This window comes from Lactuca sativa, chromosome 3 (assembly GCF_002870075.4).
Source record: "Lactuca sativa cultivar Salinas chromosome 3, Lsat_Salinas_v11, whole genome shotgun sequence".
Classification (NCBI taxonomy): domain Eukaryota; kingdom Viridiplantae; phylum Streptophyta; class Magnoliopsida; order Asterales; family Asteraceae; genus Lactuca; species Lactuca sativa.
In genome coordinates, this window is record NC_056625.2 from 314814803 (window position 1) to 314841617 (window position 26815).

A 26815-nucleotide genomic window follows, 5' to 3' on the forward strand; every position below is an offset into this window, starting at 1 on the left:
GGCACAGTAAGTGTCCATATTGGACGCACTTAGCATCCATGATTGGATTTCGCATGTAATCATTCAATCATTAGACTAATACACTAAGTATTTAAAAATCAGCAATTGCATTATCGTTTCATTAACCGCGGGTTTTTGAATACACTAAGTGTTGAACTCATGATGCTTAGCATGGAATTTTTAAATACACTAAGTATTGGGCTCATGTCTCTTAGCATGGAATTATATATATACACTAAGTATTGAACTCATGTCTCTTAGCATGGAATTTTAAATACACTAAGTATCAGGTTCATGTCTCTTAGCATGGAATTTTAAATACACTAAGTATTGAACTCATGTCTCTTAGCATGAACAAATATGCTCTAAGTATTCGGGGTGCGATACACTCAATGAGACGTCAACCAACTGGGGTTGCCTCCCTTTCCTTCATTTCCTTGCCATAGAAAAAATCTTTAAGTTCCTAGCATTCCATGTTCTTGGAATGGGCCTTCCTTCCATTGTCTCTAACACATATGCACCGTTCCTATTTGCCTCTGTGACTCTGTATGGGCTTTCCCATGTTGGGCCCAACTTTCCTTAAGGTTGGGCTCGTCTTGCCTCGTTTTTCCTCAAAACATATTCGCCGACTTTGAAGGCCTTCTCCTTTACCCTTTGGTTGTAATATCTTTCTGTTACATGTTTATACGCGGCTTGGCGTATACCCGATTCTTCACGCTTCTCCTCTAGGATATCTAGGTTTATCATCAGGTCTTTTATGTTGCTTTCCTCATCCTTGTTGGCCACCCTTAGTGTGTTCACTGCCACCTCCATGGGAAGCATGGCCTCGGTTCCATACGTCAAGCTGAAAGGGGTTTCATTTGTGCTTTTCCGTGGTGTAGTTTTGTATGACCACAACACCATTGGTATCTCTTCTGCCCAATTCCCCTTTGCTTTGCCCAACCTCTTCTTAATCCCATTGACAATGGTTTGGTTGGACACCTCCGTTTGGCCGTTTGCTTGAGAGTGTGCCACCTATGTGAAGCGTTGGCTTATCCCTTTGGCGGTGCACCATTCTCTGAATAGGTTCTCAGAAAACTACAAGCCATTGTCGCTGATGAGAACCTTAGGTGTTCCGAATCTTGTCATGATGTTTTTCCATACGAATTTTATCATGTGCCTCCCAGATATGCACGCCAGAGGCTCAGCTTCAATCCACTTTGTGAAGTAGTCCACAGCTACCACCATATACTTTAGTATCCCTGGTGCTTCTGGGAATGGACCCACTATATCTATGCCCCACTGGTAGAGAGGCCATGGGCTGGATATGTTACTTAGCGGGGCTGGGGGGTTCGCCTGGACTGGGGCGTAAGACTGACACTCCCCACATTTCCTGGTTACTTCTATCGCATCCTGCTGTATCGTTGGCCAGTATATCCCCATTCGTAATACCTTGCCTGTCAAGGCCCTCGCCCCTTCGTGTGCACCCACCTATCCTGAGTGTGCCTCCTGCAATATCTCTACCCCTTTGGCCTGATCCACACATTTTAACCATGGAGACGTGAACCCCTTCTTGTACAATTCTCCATTAACCATTGCGTATGAAGGCGCTTTTATACGTATTTTCCTGGCCTCATCATGATCGTCCGACAACACTCCTATTTGAAGGTATTCCCGAAACGGTGTCATCCATGTGGGCCCAACGGGGGTTAGGGTGTTCACTTGTTGCTCATCTATACTCCTTTCTTGAAGTACCTCTACTAAAACTTTCTTTGATAGGTGGTCAAAGCATGTGGACGCCAGCTTACTCAAAGCGTCCACCCTCTTGTTTTCGCTTCTAGGTATCTGCTTGATTGTAAACCGGCCGAATGACCCTACCAGTTGTTTCACCATCTTTACATATTTTCCCATTCTTTGATCTCTTACCTCGAAACTTCCATTGACTTGGTTTGCTGCTAACCTCGAATCGGTTAAGGCTGTTATAGCTTTCGCACCCATCTGCTTGGTTAATCGTAATCCTGCAAGAAGTGCTTCGTACTCCGCCTCGTTGTTTGACGTATGGAAGTCGGATCGGAGGGCGTAGGTTACCTCCTCCCCTTCTGGGATAGTCAGGATCAGCCTCGCCCCCAAGCCTTCCCTGCTGGATGCTCCATCCGTATACAGGGTCCATGAACCATGGTCAGCCGGGGCCTCTTCAACTACCCACACCTTCTCTTTCGCTGGGTTCCCTCCGTCTGGGATCTCCAGTAAGAAGTTAGCCAGCGCCTGCCCTTTGATGCTTGTTCTTGGGCGGTATTTTATGTCGTGTTCTCCCAGCTCAATTGCGCACTTGGCCAACCGACCTGACGTCTCCGGCTTGAGCAAGATCTGTTTAATGGGGTAACTCATGAGTACTTCGATTTGATGTGCCTGGAAGTATCTGATGGGTTTTGAGCATTCTAACACTTCCTAAGTGTACATGCAACCCTAATAACCTTGGATCTATGTTTGTCTAATTATCATGCAAAGTTGAATTCCAAGGTTATATTCCTATCTAGCATACATGGGGAACAATTTTAACTTGAATCATAGATAGAATAACTTACCTTGTTGTTGCTTGTATTCCTTGAAACCTTGTGAGCCTAGCACCCCAAGTGTGATGCCTCAAATGCTTCACACAACACCAAATGCTCTTGGAAAGACTCTTGAGATAACACACACTTCTCAAAATCGGCCAAGCCCTCTTCTTTCTTATTAGTCCCGATTTTGGTGGAGAATGGGATCCTTATATAGTGTTGACACATCTAGGGTTACACCATGTAAACCCTAATGTGTCATGACTCTTCATTTTCATGACCCATGGGTTTGTAACTCCCATGGAGCATCCATGGAGCATCATATGGGTAGAACCCAACTTGATAATCCATGGAGCCTCTTAGCCCACTATACAAGATATGGATGAACCCATATATTTAATTAGTTAACCTTTGATCACTTAATTAATTCCAAATTAATTCTTGATCAAACTAATCAAATAATATTATTAATATATTAGAACTTATAATATATTAATAATCTCCAAGTGTTATTTCTCTCATTTAGTCTAACCAATTGCATGGTGCCATGCAACCCAAATGGACCATGCCGGGTCGGGTCAAGTACAAGCCCGAAATAGTTATGGACTTAGACACCTTATCCAACAGTATCGTCTTAGTCGTCTCGCGGCGTAGATGAGTGCTAATACCAACTTTTCCAGCGTGGGATAGTTGAGTTCTGGTCCTTGCAGCGCTCTACTAACAAAGTACATCGGCCTCTGTTCCCCCTCCCTTTCTACAGCCAATACCGAGGATATCGCTTCGCCTGATGTTGAAAGATATACTTGTAATGTTTCTCCAGGGATAGGGGTGGCCAGAATTGGCAACTCGTGTAGCGCTTCCTTGATTTTCTGGAGCGCCTTTTCTGCCTCATTCGTCCACTGGAAGTTGTTCTTCTCGATGCACCCCTTTAATGTGTGGAACAATGGCATGGCCTTGTCAGCGGATTTCGAAATGAACCTGCTTAGAGCTGTAAGCTTCCCATTCAGAACCTGTGCATCTCGGAGGGAGTTTGGGGTTGGCGTCTCGATAAACTCGTCGACCTTGGTTGGGATGGGCTGGACGCCTTGTCTGGTGACGTAGTATCCCAGGAATTGTCCCTCTTCCACTCCAAACGTCCACTTGGTTGGGTTTAGCTTCATCTTGACCGCTTCTAATGTCTGGAAAGTTTCCTCAATGTCTTGTAGCATCTTTTCCTCATTCGGGCTTTTCATTACCATATCGTCCACGTACACCTCGATGTTCCTTCCAATTTGCTTAGCGAATATCGAGTCAACCAGACGTTGATATGTTGCCCCTGCATTCTTTAATCCGAAAGGCATCTTAGTGTAGCAGAAAGTGCCATGGTCTGTATAGAAGGCTGTTTTTTTCGTCTTCCTTGCTCATCAAAATCTGGTGATACCCTTTATATGCGTCCAAAAAACATTTCAGCTTAAATCCCTGTAGCGATTCTACTTTCTGATCGATCTCCGAGAGCGAGTAGCAATCCTTAGGGCATGCCTTGTTTAGATCGGAAAAGTCTATGCACATACGCCATGATCCATCCTGTTTACGAACCATAACTGGTTTCGCAATCCACGTTGGGAATATTACTTCCCTCAATATCCCGGCCTCTGTCAGCTTAGTCACTTCTGCATTAATCGCCCTATTACGCTCTCCCCCTTGGACCCTTTTCTTCTGCTTAACTTCTTTTACTCCTGTCCTGATCATCAGTTTATGTTCGATGACCTTCCTTTCTACTCCCACCATGTATGTAGGAGTCCATGCGAACACATGTTTGTAGCGTTTGAGCAAGTCGACCAGCGCTCTTCTCGTGTGATTTAGGAGGTCACATCCAACGATGACCGGCTGATCAGGGTATCTTTCATTGATTACTTCCTTCCCCTTTATGGGGCTGCCCCTGGGTCTTTTGGACCCTTTGGTTATTTCTGCTGGCTTCATGACTGTATAGCATTGCAATTCTTTGGGTGGAGTGGCTAGTATCGTGGCTTCGCCTTTCGGCGTGTCGAATTTCATGATCCCATGCATGGTTGATGGTACTGCCCCTAGCTTCAAGAGGGTTGTCCTTCCTAGGATGATATTGTGTTCTGCTGAATGTCGGATGACCACAAAGCCTATCAGGGCAGTTTTCTTTCGTTGCTTGTCATGGCTAGTGATTGTCAGGGGGAGATGGATTGTGCCCAGCGGCCACAGGCTATGGCCGGTGAATCCCACCAGCCTACCAGTCGTAGGTCGCAAATTGTCTTTCCAGCGATCCGGGAGGAACCGGAAACAATGCTCATAGATGATGTCTGTTGAACTCCCGGTGTTGCCATAGACCCTATGGATAGTCACGTCTCTGATAGATGCTTGTATTATCAGCGGGTTGTCGCCTTTCCAACCATCCGACCGAGGATCCTGAATGGAGAACGTGAGCGCGCGTGTTGAAGGTTTAACGGTCGCTTGCTCTCCCCGTTGTTCCTCCCTACCTCTCTTGCTGCGTATCATGAATATCTCCCTGGGCTGAACCCCTTCGCGGAGTGGGCCCTTGGCATTCTCAGCATCAAACTTGGCGCGTAGGCTTCGTGCCACCTCCACCAGATCTCCTTTGAGTTGTTTCTCCTCCATCTCCTTCTTTAGTACCGAGCAGTTAACCGTATCATGCGTCTTACTTTTGTGGTATTCACAGTACCGGGTCTTGGGCGACTTGGTCGGCTGCTGTTTTTCAAACACCGCGTACACTTATGGGCAGCGACCTCGTCTGTCTTCTTTAACAAATGGTCGCAAACGCATCGGTGGTCTTCTTGCCTGGCCATAGTGTCTTCCTCCCCCTCAGAAGTCTGTATGACTCAGGTGGTGATGCCTGGTCATCATGGCATTCAAGTAGGCTTGCTTGGCTGCTTCACCATCCTCCTGCCGTAGGTATCGCTTTACCCTTTCTTTCAACTCGGCTCGTGTTAAGGGCTTCTTTCCCATGAGTTTTTGTGACAAAGGGGCTAGCAGGAGTCCCCATGTGAAGGCACCGGCTATAAGGCCTTCGTCATGCCCTGGTACATCCATCGTGGCATTTGTGAATCTTGTAAAGTATTCTCGCACAGTTTCCCTCTCTCTTTGTTTACAACCTATAATGGAATGAGAGTCCCCCTTGTATTTGCGTAGTTGCATGAAGTTGGTGAGGAAAAGGTACTTAAGTTGAGCAAAGTTTGAAATGCTGCCCGATTGTAACGTTTTGAACCACGTGCCGACATTACCCTCAAGTGTCGTCAGGAAGTATGTGCACCAGAACTTCTCGTTAAGCTTTAGCGACGTCATTGTCCACTCATATGTGTCGATGTGACTGTCCGGGTCGATAGTTCCATTGTACGTTTTGAGTGTCGGGAGCTTTGTGGTATTTGGTATCTCATAATCCAACAACTCTTTTACGAACGAAGACGTTACTCTTCGGGAAAGACCATCCTGTCCTGGGATAGTCGACGTCCCCTGCTGATATTGGGAGTTCATACCATTCGGCGGTGGCGTGAGGTAGCCTGGACTTGGTCCATAAAAGGGGTATGGCTGGAATGGTAACTGGAGGGGATAACTAGTGGAGAAAGGGTGTATGGATGTAGCGGGGTTGATCATTACCGGCTGTTGTAGGCTGTTGTTGGCAGGGATAGTCGGTCCGGTCCATGTACTGTCCGTCGGGTAAATGGGTGGTGAGTGGTAATAGGGTTGCAGAACTTTGTCCACCCGTCATCTGAAATGGCGATGGTGTTGCAAACGATGGCGAAATGTAGAAAAGATGGCTCGATGGGGGAGTTGTCGAGTGGATTGCTTGTGCCTATTGCAGCGGCGACGCGAAGAACGGCGGCATCTGAAGCTGTGTAGACGGAAGTAGCTCCAACGGAGTTGTTCCTTGCTGAGGAAATGACGGTTGTGAAACATTTCCGGCGGCTGTTGTAGAACTTCCTTTGCCCAAAACGGCCCTGTTGGTCACTGTAGGCGGTGGTGTTTCGTCCAACGTCGTCATGGGACGTATGGGACTAGTTGGTTGCCCCTCGCTACCGTTGGATGCCATTGATGCTTGTTTTCGTGCTTTTTGCTTGTGTTTTTCGTCTCACAAACGGACGGCGCCAAATGATGGAACCTTGTCCCCGATGAGACCTTGCTTCTGCTTCACGGAAGAACTCTTCTTGGTTGCCTGGTTATCATTGCAAGATCACAGAGAACAAGGGTCGTCAGCCGCTTTCCGGGAGGGGCTCCCGGAAGAATGCCCCGACGGTCAAGTTAGAGGATGATTTAGGGTTTGTGTATGCGTTCTCTAGAAGGGACAGAGAACTTACCTCGCTAGTCTGAGAATGCATCCTTTTATACTTAGCGCTCTTGCCTGGTCCGTACCAGACATGATCGCTTTTTGGGGAGATAGGATCAGAGGCACTAATTGGAGGGTCGTGCGCCCTCAACCCCTAGAGCGCTCTCATTGGCTCCGACGGTAATGCTCTGATCCTACTGCTTGTCTCCTGACCATACCTTTTGTCTTAGAGCAAGGAGCATCACTTGGCGGGCGCAAGCCTTCCGCCTGGGCGTTTCGCTCCCGGGGGCGCCAGCGGGCGCTAAGCCTGCTGTGTTGGGCCTGGCTGGTGTGCCCGGCTCTAGGGCTTGGACGCGGCTCTGCTGTGCTGCCCTAGTCACATCATCCACGAACAACACCAACACGCACTAGCCAATCCAGGTTCCGACGAGAAGCATCCACATCCGACTGAAGCGACGATAAAAGCTTGTCACGATCAGCGGCATCATGCTCAAGACTCTCCACCTGAATCATCAAACCCTCGTTCATCTGTGTGAGGGAATCAACCTTGGCCTCCAACGCGGATCTGGCTTCATCAAGGAGGTTTTTATCAGAAGCTAACAACTCGCACTTCTTCTCAAAAACACAGAGATCATCACCAAGCTCGACCAGACGGCACTCCAGACTCGCTACACGCGATCCACAGGCGGCATGTGCAGTCTCCATCTCGCCAAGGGAATGGATGTGCCTGGAACCTGTAACAAGATAAAACATGGCCTGCGCGGCATCATAGGCCATATTGTGAGCAAGGGTGGGGTTACCCATCGCCTCCATATCTCCAACTGCAACCGGAGGAAAGGCGTGTTGTGAAAATTCCAGAGCATTGGCACGCATAGAGAGTCGAGAGTCATTGTGAAGATCCCATGGCGGAATGAAAACAGTAGATTCAGAAACACCATCTCCAGGACCACCACCCTTGGAGATTGCAGCTTGTCTTGGGACACCAGAGCTTTTTACAGGGGAAAGCTTTGAAGGAGTAAACGGAATATTTGGAGAAGGAATAGAAGAGAAGTCTGAAATCACAGGCTGTTCAGTCACCCTGTCGATCCCTTCGGACTGTTGCGTGTCGTCATCAGGGATCACCACCACATCGGTCGGTGTGGAACTCGTAGAACTCAATAGGCGAGAAAAGTTGCGCCTAGTATGTATACGCTTGGCAAAAGTGGGTGCGCCAGTAACCGGCTCACCCATGGCTTGTACAACTTTTCGTTTTGCCTGCATCCGCCATACATCAACGATGATCCCCTCCTTGTGGTCTTCACTATCCTCCATGGAGGAGGAAGGAACGCCACATAGGGGCATGACAGCAGATATAGGGAGAGCATGCAGCGGATTCTCCTCAGACGCCGATGAACTTGTCAGAGGAATGGGAGGGGTAGTGGTTAGAGCAAGCTGATCCATCCGGCGAGGTGGGGGAAGCCGATCGAGCAAGTCCACCTCGCGAAACTCCAACTTGCCCCGATAACGTTTTCGCAGCACCTCATCCACAAACAGAGAAGACTCAGCACCTAGGGGAAATAGAACGAAAATAAATAACATAGGAGCAATAAGGAGACGAAAAGGAACCAAGGGATACAACACTCACCATCAATGATGGAGAAGAACACCGCCATTTTGCAACGTCACCTCCAAGAGGGACTCATCTGTAATGCCCGGGTTTCGGGGCTAAGCATTTCTGTCAATGTAATAGTCTAGGTCAACTATTGTAACTCTTTTTGAAGTAATAAAGATGAAATATTTGAGTATTATGTGAATTATCTGAGTTTATGTGCTTATTATTTCATTATAAATGTATAATTAATAAAGAATAAAAATAAGCGTCAAAATTAAAGTGTGAGATAAGCCCGATATCTTTATATAATCTTGTAGTGGTCAAAACAAGGATTCCGGAGATATAAAGAACACCGAAATCCGAGTTATAACAAAGAAGTTATGACTCGTCGAAGTTTCGCGACAGAACCGACACGATACCGGGAAACGTAAATAGTGAATTTACGATAGAGCGAGATTTAGCCTTAGCGATCTAAACGAAAGTCGTAGAATATGTTAAACTAAGAACATCGATAAAAAGAACGCCCAAATCTGACTTCGTATGAAGAAGTTATGATTTTTTGAAGTTTCGGATTAGCAGTGTACAGCCCGAAATTCGAATATTAGATTGAGTGATTTTTAGCCAACACGACCTAAACGAGAATCGAAGATCTCGTTAAGAGTAGCGTAACGAGAATAAGACGGGCGAAAACGGACGTCGAATGAAGAAGTTATGAGGATTTAACGGACCAATCCTATCCCGGCTTGTTAATAATATAAAATTTAAAATCAAATCAAAATTAGCCGACGGAGTCTAAACAAAAGTTGTAGAGTACGTTCCCACCTTCGCGTGGATATAAAGAACGTCGAAAACGGAGGTCGTACGCGAAAGTTACAAATTTTTAAAGTTGGGAAGCGAAATTGCGAAGCTGATGCAAGAACTGATAACGTGGTCAAAGTCCCAGTTGTTCGATGAGCTCGCTTCGGATCTTGACGCGTCACCCTCGCCTACGCCCCACGTCCGAGGACGAGTACGCCCTGCGTACTCCGGTTCTTATCCATTCTGAGGTCGGTCCACGTGCGAGCCAGTTGGAAGCCTTATCCGAGGAGTACGCCCAGCGTACCCTCGGTACGCCCAACATAATTCCGAGATCAGGCGCCTATAAAAGGCATGTGAAGGGTCTGAAACTTTCACTCATTTTTCACACCAAATCTCTTTCTCTCTCTAAGACCCCAAACCACCCCTAAGCCCTAGATAAAACCCCTAGCTCCCGAGGGAAGCCCCGAGGCTCCCGGAGTCCCGAGAAAAAGAGCCTTTCGGTTTCAAAACGCTGCTCCAAATAAAGTTCCGGTTTTCGTTAAAATCCGCTGTAAGTGAGCTACGCTTACACAATTTTTAATATAGCTTTCAAATAATTATAGGAATGTTATTAGATCCTTGAAATAATTATTTGGGCTATTATTATGAGTTATATTGAGTGTTATTAATGCTTATATAATAATAATAATAGTCAGACTAATTAAATTGTCGCGGTTATCGTTAGACTAAACCCTAATGGTATTGGTACTAAGTTTTATCGAAGGAAAATCTTTTTGAGAGTATTGAAGTGCTGTCCGAGTACTGAGTCACCACCTTTCAGGTGAGTGCATAGTTACTTTCAGCTTACACATAGATATGAAGTATTTTATATAAATTACGTGCTATGTGTGTATATTATATGAATACTTGCTATCTATGCTGGATGAACATTGTTATACATGTTTTCAATGATTTAGACTGTATATGTATTTTATATATACGAAAATGTTGGGGTAAAACATGGGTAGATGTAATAGGTGATGTGTGATAAAATGATGAGAGGCCTCGATGTTGATGCTGTTGATTATGTCATCTAGCGGAGTATGGATGACGGCCACAGACTCTTCTAGACAGTCCAACGGAACACTAGCAGGCTCGCAACCTGTAGGTGTTGTGAACGATGTGTTCATCGGTGTACTCCATCCCCCACATGGTTGCCTTTAGGACATTTATTGCTAAGGAATCCCCTTAGCAGTAGTGTCCATCCCGATGATGATCCTTAGGTTAGGTCCCTTATGATAGGTGTTTAGGGACGTAAAGTGAGGATAACGGGAATGGGTAATTGGGTTATTGTTGATTGATGAAATTAATAAACTTATTTATTGTGGGTTGAAAACCCTATGTGCTCACCAGGCTCCCCAGCCTGACCCACTAAGTTTCTTGTATTACAGGTAGTGGCGCATGAGCATAGATGTGATGTTTTGGGATGAGGGATTACGGATATAGGCCTGTAGATACGGAATAAAGTAGTAAGGCTTATATTGTACTGTTTATGCTTTTGATCTGTATCGAACATGACATCCCAAGTCTTTTAATGAAATACATTTCCTTGGAAATGCTTTTGATAAATCTTTATCATATTTTGTTTTGGGACAAATTCCGCAACACTTTTATTTAAAACGTTACTCTGATTTTCGAATAAAGCATAAACAAAAAATTGGTCTTTTCTGGCCGTGATAATGGGGATCTCACATCATCCCTACCCCAGAAAGAAGCGCCTTGGAGTAATCTTCAGCGGATACCTACACACCCTTCAAGTAGTCGGCGACACATTGGTTGTGGGGAAAGAGTTTAGGGATGGTATCGCCGAAAAAAATTGGCACGATAGCTGCCACTCCCAACCAGCTCCTGATTCACCCACAACCATTTATCTTCCCAATTTTTTGGGGTACGCCCGTCGGGGACTAAAACGTGTCCCCCTCGCCGGACCGAGAAAGTGCATTTATCTCCGGTAACACAGAACCGAAAGAAAAACTTGAAGATGAAGTAATCCGGAAGATACCCGTTGGCATGACAGATCATTTCAAACGCAACCACTTTGTTAACTGCGTTGGGAGTCTACATCTGAAGGCTGCAACCATATTTCTGGAGGACCTCCTCCTGTAAATCCGTTAGCGGAAAGCGTATACTAGCATCTAGGGTTTTCAGATAAACCCCAATCTTACCAGGGGGAGGAGATAATGGAACCAAGAGAGGGAAAATCCACACCCTCCAAGGAAGACAAACCATAAGTGATCGCAAAATGACGATACTCGGCGGCGGATGGAATGATTCCGGGAAGGTTTGCCATGAACGAAAATGGAAGATGAACGCAAAGAGGGAAAAGAAGAGCAGATAAGGCAAGAGAAACCATGCAGAGACCCTTAATAAGGAAGTGGAAGAGGCGGGACATTTAAATGTCTGGCATAGTGATGTAACTGCCAGTCATATCTTGCAGTCATGTCGCCATTAAAGACGGAGTGGCGGATAAAGAAAAACCGACACGCGTCAGTTAGTTAAGCCCAGAACGCCGTAACTAGCGCTGCAACACTACAGCTGCTAGACTGGGGGACTTGATGGCGTGCCTAGGGCAGCACAGCAGAACCGCGTCTAGCCCAAGAGCCGGGCACGCCAACTAAGCTCAGCCAAGTAGGCTTAGCGCCCGCTGGCATCCCCGGGAGCGAAGCGCACAGGCGAAAGGCTCGCGCCCGCCAAGAGGCGCTCATGGCTCTAGGACAAAAGATACGGTTAGGAGACAAGTAGGAGGATCAGAGCATTATCGTCTAAGCCAATGAGAGCGCTCTAACGGTTGAAGACGCACGACCCTCCAATCAGCGCCTCTGATCCTGTCTCCCCAAAAGCGATTCTGTTTGGTACGACTCAGACAGGAGCGCTAGGTATAAAAGGATGTGCTCTTAGACCTGCGGGGTAGGTTCTCCAAGCTTTCTAGAGAGAATACACATAAACCCTAAAATACCCTCTAACTTGAACGTCGGAGCGTTCTTCCGGGAGCCCCTCCCGGAAAGCGGCTGACGGCCTCTGTTCTTGTGATCTTGCAGTGATAGCTAGACGATCGAGAGAAGTTCACGGAAGAAACCAGAGCAAGGTCGCATCAATTTACTTGTCCAGTTGCTAAATTTGTGAGCAACCCAAAAGGACTATGTTGTTTTCAATTCAAGTACATATCAATTATAGTTATGGGCTTAGACACCTAATCCGACAATCTCCCACTTGGATAAGTTTGTAACTATAATTGCTAGTATGACTTCCAAACTGAACATCAAATTGTAGCTTCCAAAAGTTGTTGTCGAACTCTGACCTAGCCAGTTACTTGTCCTAAGATAAGTGATCATACAATTCTTCATTCTGCAAGATATCCCCGAACATAATACATGGAATGCAATCAATCTCTTTGTCCAAAATCTATTTTTCTTGATTTCTGATTTGTGATGATATAGGACTTCTAATTAAACACATCAATTTAGCCCTGGTTAGGCCCAACACATAAGTCAACACCAAATCATCGAGGGGCCCACATATATCGTTTTTCCCGTTAGGGCAAAAGCAACAAATAAACGTTAACTCGTATGCTTGCATCTTTTACTCATTAAACCATACATGACAATACATTTTATAGCACCAAGTTACTGATGTGTTTTCGTATCACCAATGCATAACCGCCTTGTAAATTACAACTCATATTTCTCCGTTTCAAGATTATAAGATATTATCGTCTCAGTATTACTCATGATGAATTCCATGAAGTAATACTTTGAGCGAGGGTTTATCTAATACTCAAATCTCCATTTTTGAGTACTCATGAACATTGCAACAATTCTATTGCTATCTCTAATTCCCATAGACAATCTGCAATCCAATTCATGACAGTCTTAATTTACTACTTACTTCCAAAAGCATGAGCGACCATGGAGTTTGAATAATCATATTACTCCGGAAGTAAAACATGCAAAATACAAAACACAATAATAAACAACTGCTAAAGGCAATAAACAAACTCATAAATAATACTTTATTATTTAATCACCAAAAGTCAAATACATTTATTTTGTTGCAAGTTTCAGAATAAACTAGTCTAACTACTAAAACTAATATCATCTCTCAGTCTAATGCTCCGAGCATGTTGAACATGTTTAACTATACTCAGACTCTTTGTGAGGGGGTATGTTGGGTTATCCTCAGATGATACCCTTTTACGACAATATGGCCTTCTTCTACTCTATGTCTGATGAAATGGTACTTTATGTCGATACGTTTAGTTTTACCATGATCTCTGGGTTCCTTATTTAAGGAAACCGCTCCTTCATTACCGCATAACAGTTTTATAGGCTCACGAATGGTTGGAACAACTTTGAGATCTTCGATGATGTTCCTCAACCAAGTTGCTTCTTTTGACGCTTCACTCGCTGCTATGTACTCTGATTCACAAGTAGAATCAACCATTGCATCTTGCTTGGAACTTTTCCATGTGATTGCTCCTCCGTTTATTAGAAATACCCAGCCATATTGAGAGAAAAAGTTGTCTATATCCGTTTGAAAGTTGGCGTCACTGTAACCATATACTCTCAAATATCGTTGCCACCAAGTACAAGGACCCAATCCTTTTTCCTTCGCAAATACTTGAGTATATTCTTAACCGCTATTCAATGAGCTCTCCCCAGATTTTTCTGATAGCGAGTGGCCATGCTCAAAGCAAAGGCCACATCATGGCGAGTACATGTCCTAGTGTACATGATCGATCTGACAGTGGAAGCATAAAGTACACTACTCATGTCAGTTATTTCCTCATCTGTACTTGGGCATTGAGTCTTACTCAATTTTGTATTGCTCTGGATAGGCAGCTCTTCCTTCTTGGAATTTTCCATACTAAATCTCTTTAGTACCTTGTCCAAGTATGTGGTCTGACTAAGTCTAATTAGTCTCTTCTTTCTATTTCTTAATATTCTAATCCCAATAATATAGGCAGCTTCTCTAAGGTCTTTCATGGCAAAACACCTTCCAAGCCAAGACTTAACATCTTTCAAGTTTGGAACGTCATTACTAATGAGTAATATGTCATCAACATATAACACCAGAAAAGTTACTATACTCCCACTAGCCTTGATATACACACATGACTCATCTTCACTTCTAGAGAAACCAAACTCTTTGACTTTCTCATGGAAGTAAAGATTCCAGCTGCGAGATGCTTGTTTCAATCCAGAAATGGATTTCTCAAGCTTGCACACTCTATTTGGAAACTTTGCATTAACAAAACCCTCTGGTTGATTAATGTAAATATTTGCAGCCAACTTCCCGTTAAAAAAGCAGTCTTGACATCAATCTGCCAGATTTCATAGTCATGAAAGGCAGCTATGGCGAGCAATATCCTAAAAGATTTAATCTTAGCTATTGGTGATAAGGTCTCATCATATTCAACCCCCAGGGTTTAAGTGAAATCTTTTGCAATCAGTCGAGCCTTGAATGTGTGCACATTTCCATCCATGTCGGTCTTCTTTTTTAAGATCCATTTTCACCCAACTGTCTTTCGACCTGGTGTATTATCAACCAAATTCCAAACTTGGTTGTCATACATGGACTTTATCTCGCTGTCCATTGCCTCTTTCCACTTGGAAGCCTTTTGGGCCTACCATTGTTTTCTTATAATTAGTTGGTTCATCCAGATTTACCAGTGTCCTATCACTCTTAAATGTGTCACCATCTGAAATAATATAGAAACCATATAACTGAGGTGGCACACTAACCCCGGTGGATCTTCGAAGAGGCAATGAGTTATCAATTGGTTCAATAGGAATTGTTTCCTCTGGTTGAGTTGCCACACCCCGATAAAGCGGAAATACGGGGTGTGGCAGTACAAAGGGTTTCATAGAAAAAGTTAAAAGACAACACCAACCATAGCATTAAAAATCATTGCAAATTTACAATGAGTTTGAACAAATTTTTAAAAGAAATTACAATGTAAACTGAAATACAACAGATGTGAATGCTCTTAAAAGTAAAGTGTCTCTATGTGTCTCTTACTAGATGATTCCTGAAAAAGCATGTAAAACGAGCGTCAACTATAAAAATAGTCGATGGGTACTCACAAGTTTATAACATAATATAGTTTGAAATAATGATAATCAAAATATTGATAACAGTTTCCATAAACAAATGTCATTGCAAAAATAAGTAAATAGGTTTTCATGGATAAAAGTTCGTTGCTAAAGCGAGTAATAAAGTTTCCATAAATGGAAATATATTGAAAAAATGAGTAATAAGTTTGCATAAACAAAGTTCGTTGTCATCATGAGAGATAAAATATGTTGCCTAAATGAGATGCGGCGTTCATATTCTCATGGGAAATAAAGTTTGTTACTAAAACGAGTAAACAAGTTCCATTGCTATAATGAGCAACCAAGTTTGTTGCTAAGACAAGTAAATAAGTTTCCAATAATAAAAGTTCGTTGCTATAATAAGTAAGCTAGTTTCGTATGTATATGAGCAAATAATTAGTTCACAACCAAGCCTATGACCGATGCCCTATCAAGATCTATGCTTATCGTTCCATAGATTATATGGTATCATGCACTCCAACAATTGGGCGAGTGAGGAGTTGTCAATTCCCAAGGATCTTTAACCGAAAATAGCTTCCTCTCAACTATCATCCTTTTCCTTTGAATCTTCTTAAGACATTGCTAAAGATCTTCAGGTATTCTTTATCCTTCAAGATCCTTGGGACGTAAACTCAAGAACATCAAGTGTTCTTCGGCCATAAACACTTACATCCTCAACATTTATCAAGAACATCAAGCCGTGAACCTAAGATTATCAAGATATTTGGGCCTTAAACTCAAGAACATCAAGTGTTCTTGGGTCGTGAACACTTACATCCTCATCATTTATCAAGAACATCAAGCCGTGAACCAATATCATCAAGATCTTTGGGCCGTGAACCCCTTCCAGCCTCCTTTTTTCAACTCTAGCACCCTCTTTTATAAGTTAAGCTTGCAACTCAATCCGTTTCCTTGCTATATTTGTGAATATGATCACTAAATGTATACATACATACATACATACATACATACATATATATATATATATATATATATATATATATATTAATATGCGTTTTAGGACTTGTTTTGTCTTGGGATCCAACTCAGAGAACTATTCATCCTATATCAAACTTTCATACAAATCACTTACATCAGGTGAGTTCATACCCCTTCAAATTACAGTTTTAAATGCTTTTAAATGCTTTTTAAGGGGAAGAATACAAGTAGTACACAATATAATTGTGTTAAACATTTACATATGGAAACATTCAAACAAAAGGATTTCTCATACTCAAAAACTTGTTAAAAACACTTTCAAAACTCTTTTAAACAATTTTAAACTTCTTTTATATCAAAATCATATTCGTGTACATATTTACGTATAAATATGCTTTAACGGATTTAGGATTATTGCTAAATACCGTAACTCTTGTTCTTTGTTTGGTTGTGGGCTTAGGGTAGGATCACTAATCTGATTGTTAGTTAAATCATAGTTATACTTATTAAATACTTACATGAATATTAAACCCATTTTATGGAACATACTTAACTCAGTTGCTTATGTTTAACAATCGAGTCTTTTCTCTAAATCAGTAACAGTTAAAACGAACATACTAGTAAACTATAATAGGTATAGTTTAGAGGATAACTACATACTATTTCTAGAACATATAAACATACATGATTCAGTACATACATACTATTACTATTTATGTACAAGAACAAGAAAGGAACATACATACTATAACAAGAACATAAAGGAACATACATACTATAACAAGAACAGAATAACTAAAATGTGAGATACTATTTCATGGCATAACAATATACTTGTTGTGTCATGTTTTGTAACCAGAGTCTCCTGGAGGGAGAACGTGAGTTTGTGTATAGATCTATACATGATTGATCATCCTACACTTTGCTGCTAGCTACAGTGGGACCTGCAGGTCAACGGGTGACAAATGTCATACCATTTTCGATGTCTAAAGAATGTCGTGTTTTATACTAGTCAATCAAGCATGGTTATAACCTAATCACATTTTTACCTTAATTAACAATTTGGTTTTAAGGCAGTTAGTGCTTCAATAGAGTATTTTATACAACACTATTGTACATCTTCATTTTCCATTACATTCATACAGTGATATTCTCACATAAGAAATGCATACTATTTTTCGAGTAAAGATTGTTTTACAGATGTGGAAAACACACATTTATACTATTTTAAGTACAAACATATACTTTACATTATTTTCAATGGAAACAGAACATACAAACAGTTGAGTCTTGGTAGAAGACTACTTTTCACTTTAGTAGAAACTATAGGATTTTCTAGGAAGTATACAAACATTTTCATCAAACCATTATAAACATTTTCGTGAATCAAAGGCAAACTTTTGACACTAAATTACTTATGAAGTCACTAACTTAAATGTTGATACTCTCTTTCAAAATAGCTTGTATTCTCAGGTCACCAGTAGACAGGTACACTGGACCAGGTTTTGAGAAGACGGAGCATGTTCAAGACTAGTCTTTTATTTTGATATATATATATATATATATATATATATATATATATATATATATATATATATATATATATATATATACATTTTTGGTGTCATACAACAATTCACTGAACACACTTTTATAAACTATATTATTAATGTAATGGATGTTGTTGCTTGTTTTACTATTGTGCATTGTTATGATAATGTACATGAGGTCTTGCGCTCCTGAACGTTTCCGCCGTTCTGGTTTGGGGGTGTGACAGATTGGTATCAAAGCCTTGTTTATAGTGAACTGAGTATATCAACCCATATAAGATATACAAGTATAAACACATGGGATTAAAACACTCTGACCAAGAGTTATACTTTTAAAATAATAAAATATTTTACTAAAGTATACATACATGCATTCATACTAGGACAATGTCATACTAGATCAGAACAAAAGTATTGTGATTGTTGAACAACACAGGTAGGCCTGTGGATATATAATCAGATCTGGGATTGATATAGCCTGATAAACAATATATATCCGATAAGTGATTAGCATATGCCTAGAAATGGTTGTGATGTTGCAACAAGTCTAAAAACTTACCAACTATACTACGAAGAAACACTAGAACATAACATAAACTTAAAATACTATAGAAACATTTTCACATTCCCATTTCGACTATCACTTCTGAAAAGAGTTGTCTCTTTTCAGAATATGTCAATATGGTCCTTTTAAAATTAACACTATACTTCCAATTTCCCATGAGCAACCAATCTTTGGTAAACCTCATATCGTCCTTGACAATTGCTTAATCATTTTACTCATATCTAGTTCTAGTCCTTTTTCCCTGTTAATGCCCTAGGCATTTGGAAAATTTAGAAAGGATAAATATTATAGCACATGTAATCGATCCTATACCCGACACATATGGGACACGATTCGTGATGTCTTACATAACACATGTAATCGATCATATACCCGAAGCATACGTGACACGATTCATGATGTCTCACATAAAGACATGATCCTAGACCAACCTTTTGCTACAATATTTTTTATTTGCCATGTTTTCATAATTCGACTATGAAGAGGGATGTCGTAATAATAATCGAATTTTGAGAACGTTATATATATATATATATATATATATATATATATATATATAATTTCCTTATGTTAGAACCATTCAAACAGAAAATTCATATATATATATATATATATATATATATATATATATATATATATATATATATATATATATATATATATATATATATATACTTGACTAAAGATGATCTCTAAATATTATTAAAAGAGAAACCTTATGACATCATCTAAAACAATCTGGACCGTTGATTGTGTTTTCTTTATAGGTTTTATACCCTTAGATCAATTTGCTTACGTCACCTTGATCAAACAAGAAGTCAACCCGTTATATTAGGAAATTAAATGTAGGAATTGAATGAAAATGATACACTACTAGAAAAAAGGCCTTTTACGACGCTCATTGCGCGTCGTAAAACGCTCAGACGACGCGCAAATGCGTGTCAAGGAAGGCCCTGTCATAAAGAGAGACGACGCGCTTTTGCGCGTCGTCTATAGACGACGCGCTTTTGCGCGTCGTCTATAGACGACGCGCATTTACGACGCGCGGTTACGACACGCAATGCGTATCAAGGAAGGCCCTGTCATAAAGGAAGACGACACGCATTCGCGTGTCGTAACTTTACGACGCGCATGTTAATGACACGCAATGCGTATCAAGAAAGCCCCTGTCAAGAAAGGCCATGTCATAAATGAAGATGACATACATTTTTGCGTATCGTAAATTTAAATGTTTAAAAAAAAATTATATATTTATTAATTTTTAAATTAAATTTTCATTTAATTTCTTATAACAGAAATAAAATACCATATACAAAAAATACAATCCATTGCATAATATAAAATAAATTGCACAAATTATAATGTCATACAAAAAATCATTCAAATGTTAAACAAAAATAATACATTGCTAACATGTGTTATACATTCCTATAAAACTAACAAATAATCATACAACTCTGTTTCTTACTGGAAAGGAAAGCCAAACATGATTACAAGTCTCCCTTAATCTTGAACTTCGCCACCACCGACGTAAGAAAAAAACTGCGTATAAATATCAAAAAACAAGATATGAGCCAATCATTCTATGACTCAAGGAAAAATATCATTAGAGAAATGTGAAAAAAATATGAAACAAATGAATGAAAGTGCATTGCTATTTCTTTAATACTTACTGCATAGAGTAAGACTTGGACATCATCTATAGTTTTGAAGGACATTGATGTCTCCCTATGCTGCACATATTAAAAATAAAAAAGAACAAAATTAAGTAACATATGGATTCATATATCTATCAATTGTATTGTAAATTGTAAATTAAATAAATAAGCATGCTTATTTATTTTTGCTTGTGTCTCGTTTCCTCCAAAACTTCTAGATACGTTGTGAGCATGCTATAAAAATTGATTAACATGCAGGTTGTGAGCATTAAAGAAGCTTTTGAGAAAACTATGAGACAATACAATTGTGAGTTTGCTTTTGTCCTCAACCGTGCTTCGAATCTTCATCTTGTTGAGGTTTGTTTCAGGGAGGGCAAAATATATATTTTTATATTTACATAAAGGAAAAAAGTTTGGATTAGAAAATGACATGTTTACCCTTGTAATGAAAAGTTGTGTTTCAATTTTGGTCCTTATTTTTGAGGTTCTTGTAAAGGTTTTGGTCCTTGAGTATAGCTGATTTTTTCCACTTTGGACCCAAAAATAGTCATTTTCGTTGGAGAAGAGGCCAAATATGCAAAAAGGAAACTGTAGGGACGAAAAGAAAAAAGAAATCTATATTTAGGGACTAACAATTGTAGTTGGTTCAACTGAAGACTTTGATCCTTCAAAAGGCAAGACTTTAGTTGACCTTCTAGTCCTTGTTGTTTCACTTTGTTGTGATTTTGGTCCCTCTTACTCGCACCGTTAGTAAAATGACAATTTTACCCCTAGCCCCTTTCTTATAAACCAAAAAAAAAAAAGCAAACCATAACTTACTTGTGTAAAAATTCAAGACCCCCTACAGCTCTTGATTCAGTTCCCATCAATTCAATTAATCCTTCCCATTCCTGCATATATATATACATAAGGTATTAATAAAAATCATACATACATACATACATACATACATACATACCTACATACATACATACATAAGTGAAGAGATTTTTCACTTAAAAGCATATAACCACTTCAGAAGTTGTAGGTCTAGTTGATGGTGGTTGAGTGCACATCAATGCTATCTTGATGATCTCCACAACATGTTCTACTGCATATTCACTAGGATCTAGTTTCTCATCCATTAAATTCAGATGCGCTCCACTCTCATGTAGATCCTGTGCCTATCATACACATAACAACAGAAAGGCTAGTAAGAACTTCTCACCTAAGCTTAAGGTCTCACTAAACATAGGAGTATGTGATCCATGATTTCTATCCCCAGATATTTTATATTTTATATTTAATATCGTATCACTATCAGGATTCATATCTTTCGCTTCATCTGTAAAAAAAAAAAAAAAAAAAAAAAAAAAGAGATTGATTATTTTTTCTAAAGATGAGTGATAAAATGAGAAATAAAATAATGCTTGCCATTTGTGGGTAGGGATATAGTGAACAAGATTCCGACTCTTGATGTAGAAGGAACTACAAGTGGAAAGAAGGCGGATGTTGGTCTTCCATTACTTTGACTTTCACCAGCAAGGGTAAAACCGTCTTTTAGGTCCAGCCAAGAATCGTGTATGGTTAAGTTAGCCTTCACTTGTGAGTGGAGTATCACCTGGGAATGTGAGTAAATAATTATTATTATTTTTTTTTTTGCATTTAACCCTAACAAGACTTGAGATCAATATACCTGCAAAAGCAAGGTGCCATCACTGCATTTATCTGCTACACGTGTGCTGACATGGAATGGGTTGGTGAAGTGAACAGCTATAGTCCTACAAATAATGGCAAAAATGTTCAGGTGCTACATAACCACTATTCCTGCAAAGATTTAACATTGGTTATTGAAAATTTACTTTAATCAAATTGAATTAGTAGTTAAGTTATATGTACTTTTAAACATACAAAGTCCCTGAGAATTTTGTGCTAAGATGAGTCGTATCTTCTGGTAGCAGTCTTATAAGCCCAAAATTTGCTATTTTTTGCTGCAATTCTCTATCAAGTAGAATGTTGCTAGTTCTTATATCTGTATGGATGATTGGAACATGGTACTTTTCATGTTGATATGAAAGACCCCCTGCTTCCTGTAAGAAAATCTTTCTGGTACCCATATATAAAAGAGCTTGATCGTCAATGTGGAAAGGGACAACTAGCTGTTGAATTACCACTCTTATGGTCTGAATCTGAGCTCAATTATCTACAGGAAGTCCAATAAAGGTATATATATGTTCCTATCCTAAGTTTTGAATTTAAGAATAGACACCCCTGTGTTGTTGAATATAACAAACACATTACACATACATCCCTCCTATCAGGCTGAAGTTGTTGAAAGAGCAGAAGGCATCAGAAAAGAGTATAATGAGCTTAACACTGTCTGGTTCATGGCTGGATCCCTATTTCAGGTTGTTTAGCTTTTTCCTTGGTTCATTTTAGTTATTACTAATGCCTCACCCTGTAATCACATCCAAATTCATAATCAAAAATAAATAACTAGAATAAAGAAAGTAAAAGAAAATTTTAATATTATTTTAAAATCAGCTTCACCATGGCATTAAAATGCACGCTGGGATCTTCTTCCAAACATAATTATTTGGCTTAAATAATGCATACCGACTTTGCTAGAATATATATGGCCAGGTACTTGAACAAATCCAGCCTGAATAAATCCAACCTAAGAAAGAACCTAGCCTATCAGAATCAGGTACTTGAAAAAATCCAGCCTGAATAAAAGCAAAAAAAAAAAAAATTAGAACTAGTTGAAATAAAAAGTTGAGTGGGAAAAGAACAAGACAAAAAGTTCTTCATCATGATAGAAATACAAAATACTAATAATGTTAAAAAGGAAAAATGATTATAAGATGTGAAGGAAGATCAGGAAAACAGTCATCGAGATGATGCTTGGACCATGCTATTTGGCACCCAACAAACCTACATAGTCAAAAACACATTAAGGAAGAATTCAAGGCATGATACTATTGAAACTTAAATGACAAAGATCAATCCATGCAAGAGCATTCTTAGAATGTAGAGCACAAACCTTCAATGAAATCAAGCCTCAGGAGCTAAAGAAGAAAGAAGAACAAAAAACCAAGTTGAGGTTGTGTGGCTCTGAACTTATGTGCTCCTTCAACAACCATTTGTCAAACCACATCCTGTAATAAAAAAAATACAACATGTTTAATTTGAGTAACAATAGACATGGTCTACTAACAAAACCTGTAAATAAAAAAAATCAAACCTAGTATAGATTACAGATCAGTGCAAAAGAAGAGTTGAGGTGTCAAGTTGATACAGGAGAAGAAGACGTCGACTTAGTCAAACCATTTATAGTGTTTCCTATTCATGCCCTAACCTAATTCACCCTAAATTTCAAAGAAATTGATCAAATTCTAGCATAACTATTAACCCAATCGGGCACATGAACTGGTGGATAAAGGAGAAACCGAAGATTGAGAATTCTAAATCACAAACTAAGATCAAAATCATATGGAAAAAATCTGAAATCATAAACTCATATGGGAAGAAATATGTGAAAAAGAATTTTGAAGAAAGAGAAACCGAATATAAACATTACCAGAATCAAAAGAGAAACCAGAGGAAGCGACAAATTCTCTCAATCCCTCCTCCGATTTCTTAAACTCGTGCATCATTGTATCGCCATTGGAGATAGAGACATAGAGCCTCAGGCTGCCATTGCTGCTTCCCAGCATGCAGTTTCACCTCGATTTGGAAACAGAGCACGAAACCAAATATGGCGGAGATCATCTTTTGGGCCGAGAGTTGTTTCTTCTGCTACTGAAGCGAGAACTGATCTCACGGAACTCGAAACACAGGTGAAGAACTTGGTCAGCGACTTGAGCAGCGCTTCCATTGATACAGTCAGGAACGCCACCGGTGAACTCAGATTACTTGCGAGACAAATGAAATTGAAAGGTGAACTCAGATTACTTGCGGGATCAAAGATTTGGTGATATTGCGATTTTGTTGTGGGAGAAAAGAGGATTTGTGATGATATTAGGGTTTTTTTTGGGTATTAGAGTAAGAGAGATAGAGAAAGAGAGAGAGTGAGTGAGAGAGAGAGAGAGAGAGAGAGAGAAGAAAGATGGAAATAAGATAGAGGATAACAATGGCGGCATTTCAAACTTTTGGGATTTTCTTTCCCCCCAGCTGCAAAAAAATAGAACGCGCCTTTCATTTAAAAAATATAAAGCGACATTTCTAGACGACGCCCATTTTTAATTAAGTGCCCTCCGTGTTTTTAATTTTTTTTCTTGGACATTAATTTTAGGGCACGCACAAAAGCGTGACCTCTATCCTTCAAAAGTTTGAAGAGATGACATTATTTTTAGAGCGCGCGCTTTTGCGTGTCGTAAATCACCGCGTGTCATTGTTTGCGCGTCATTAAAGGCTGTTTTTCTAGTAGTGATACTTGAATTCTTTCCAAACTTACAACTACAAAATTGGTTCCTTATTAATGTAAACCTTAAATTTAGGCTCTATTTCCATTCAAAATTGCTTTCCAAATTATATTATATGTTGAAATCTCGGAAACAATTAATTTCAAATTTCAAAAGTTTCGGATATTTTTATGAACCAATACACTTTTCGAGCATGATATCTTCTATTTTAAGTTTAAATGAGATTTCAATTGATTACCTGCTAATTTTCATCATATTGACTTGTATATATATTTCAAATCTTTTTAATAATCGATTTACACAAACATTATATCATAATTCCCACGTAGAAAAGAAATATCTAAATATTATTAAAAGATAAACCTTATGACATCATCTAAAACAATTTGGACCGTTGATTGTGTTTTCTTTATAGGTTTTACACCCTTAGATCAATTTGGTTACGTCACCTTGATCAAACAAGAAGTCAACCCGTTATATTAGGAAATTAAATGTAGGAATTGAATGAAAATGATACTTGAATTCTTTCCAAACTTACAACTACAAAATTGGTTCCTTATTAGTGCAAACCTTAAATTTAGGCTCCATTTCCATTCAAAATTGCTTTCCAAATACATTATATGTTGAAATCTCGGAAACTATTAATTTCAAATTTCAAAAGTTTCGGATATTTTTATGAACCAATACACCTTTCAAGCATGATATCTTCTATTTTAAGTTTAAATGAGATTTCAATTGATTACCTGATAATTTTCATTATATTGACTTGTATATATATTTCAAACCTTTTTAATAATCGATTTACACAAACATTATGTCATAATTCCCACGTAGAAAACAAATGCAAAAAAACTTCAACCTTCCCATCAGTCTGATTAGTCGAATAAATGTATGTATTTCTTCCTTAATTCATTTTAATCTGTAAGTTTGATATTGTTTTCGAAATTATATGTTTTTACTCATTTGTATGGTTCTTTGTTGAATACTTATAATTTGGATGTAATAATGTTGTTTTTGAAAATTTTTTTGATGTTGTGTTCGGTTCTTGGTTCCATCTTTTTAATCGGTAACTATGATCATATTTTCGAAAACAGTAAACTCAATGTTAAAATTGGATGTTATATATAATGAAATTATGATGTTACATGTGCGTGTATACCTTTGTAAAAAATCAATAGACAAGACAAGTGATGACACGACATAATATAACAGATGGGTTGTACAAAAGACATGAACGCCCTCATTAGAAAGTTTTTTTATGTCTCCGGTAGTAACAAAATAAGAATAAGAAATATATCTTCTCAACAATTGATGTGAGCTTTAAAGTTAAATAAAAGCATGTTGTGAAAGATGAAAATAGGCTCCCGTATTCTTTTTTCAAAAAGAATCGGTACCATACATGGGCAGGTAAGAATGCACGGTATAATAGAAGTGTGCACTCAACTAGAGTCACCATTTGACCCTGAAATACCAAAAATGCCCCTCAGAACCTTCTGAAAAAAAATTAGGTATACTCAAGGACCAAAAATGTAATCTACTCTAAACTTAAGTAAATATATATATATATATATATATATATATATATATATATATATATATATATATATATATATATATATATATATATATATATATATAAATTTTGTTGTTATGCTATATGTTTTTTAGTTTTGGTTCAAAGGCAAAATGGTGATTTAAAAAAAAAACTAACAGCTAGGTTGTTAACTTAGGAAATCATAAAAGTTTTATGAAACAGTGAAACAAGGTCCAAAAACTACAACCTGATTCTTTTAGGGACCAAAACCAAAAAAATCAACTGAACACAGGGACCAAATATGTAAATCACTAAAAATAAATGAAAAAACTTTTGTTTATACTGATCCCCCCCCCCCCCCCCCCCCCGTTTTGAGGTCATGGTAGTAGATTGAGCTTCATCACTTCTGCCCCTAATTTGCTCTTTGCTTTATAGTAAGGTATGTTCTTACTACCACTGGATCATTTCTTGCACGTTCAAGATCCATTGATATAATCCCTGTTGTATTTCAAATTCAATAACAAAATTGTAATTAATTAATCTCTCATTGAAGTTGATAAATTATAAATTTATCTCACTTCCTGCTCATCCAAGTTTTCTCATTGCTATAGCATCACGAAGTTGATCATATCACATATTTTTCTAAATAAGAAACACTAATATCAACAAAAGAAGCTATTTAATTTCGTAATAAAGTTGAATAAAAAAATAAGTAAATAAATAAATAAGAAATAAAAGAACCTTGTATTACCACCATATTTTATGTTTGACCTCATCACCATGTTTAAATCCTCCCATAATTTGAGGCATTGTGATTAACCAAA

The 26815-nt window shown here is 39.2% G+C and overlaps 2 protein-coding genes across 2 annotated transcripts; both read right to left on the bottom strand.

Moving 5' to 3' along the window:
* Positions 1–1470: 1470 nt before the first annotated feature.
* On the bottom strand, positions 1471–3874 carry LOC128132968 (uncharacterized). The gene is made up of 2 exons (XM_052769990.1): positions 3257–3874; positions 1471–2346 (listed from the first exon to the last, which is right to left on the bottom strand). The coding sequence occupies exons 1-2, from the start codon at positions 3872–3874 to the stop codon at positions 1471–1473; spliced, it is 1494 nt and encodes a 497-aa protein (XP_052625950.1).
* Positions 3875–5363: 1489 nt separating this feature from the next.
* Positions 5364–5843, bottom strand: LOC111892806 (uncharacterized). The gene has a single exon (XM_023888848.1). The coding sequence runs from the start codon at positions 5841–5843 to the stop codon at positions 5364–5366; it is 480 nt and encodes a 159-aa protein (XP_023744616.1).
* Positions 5844–26815: the final 20972 nt, after the last annotated feature.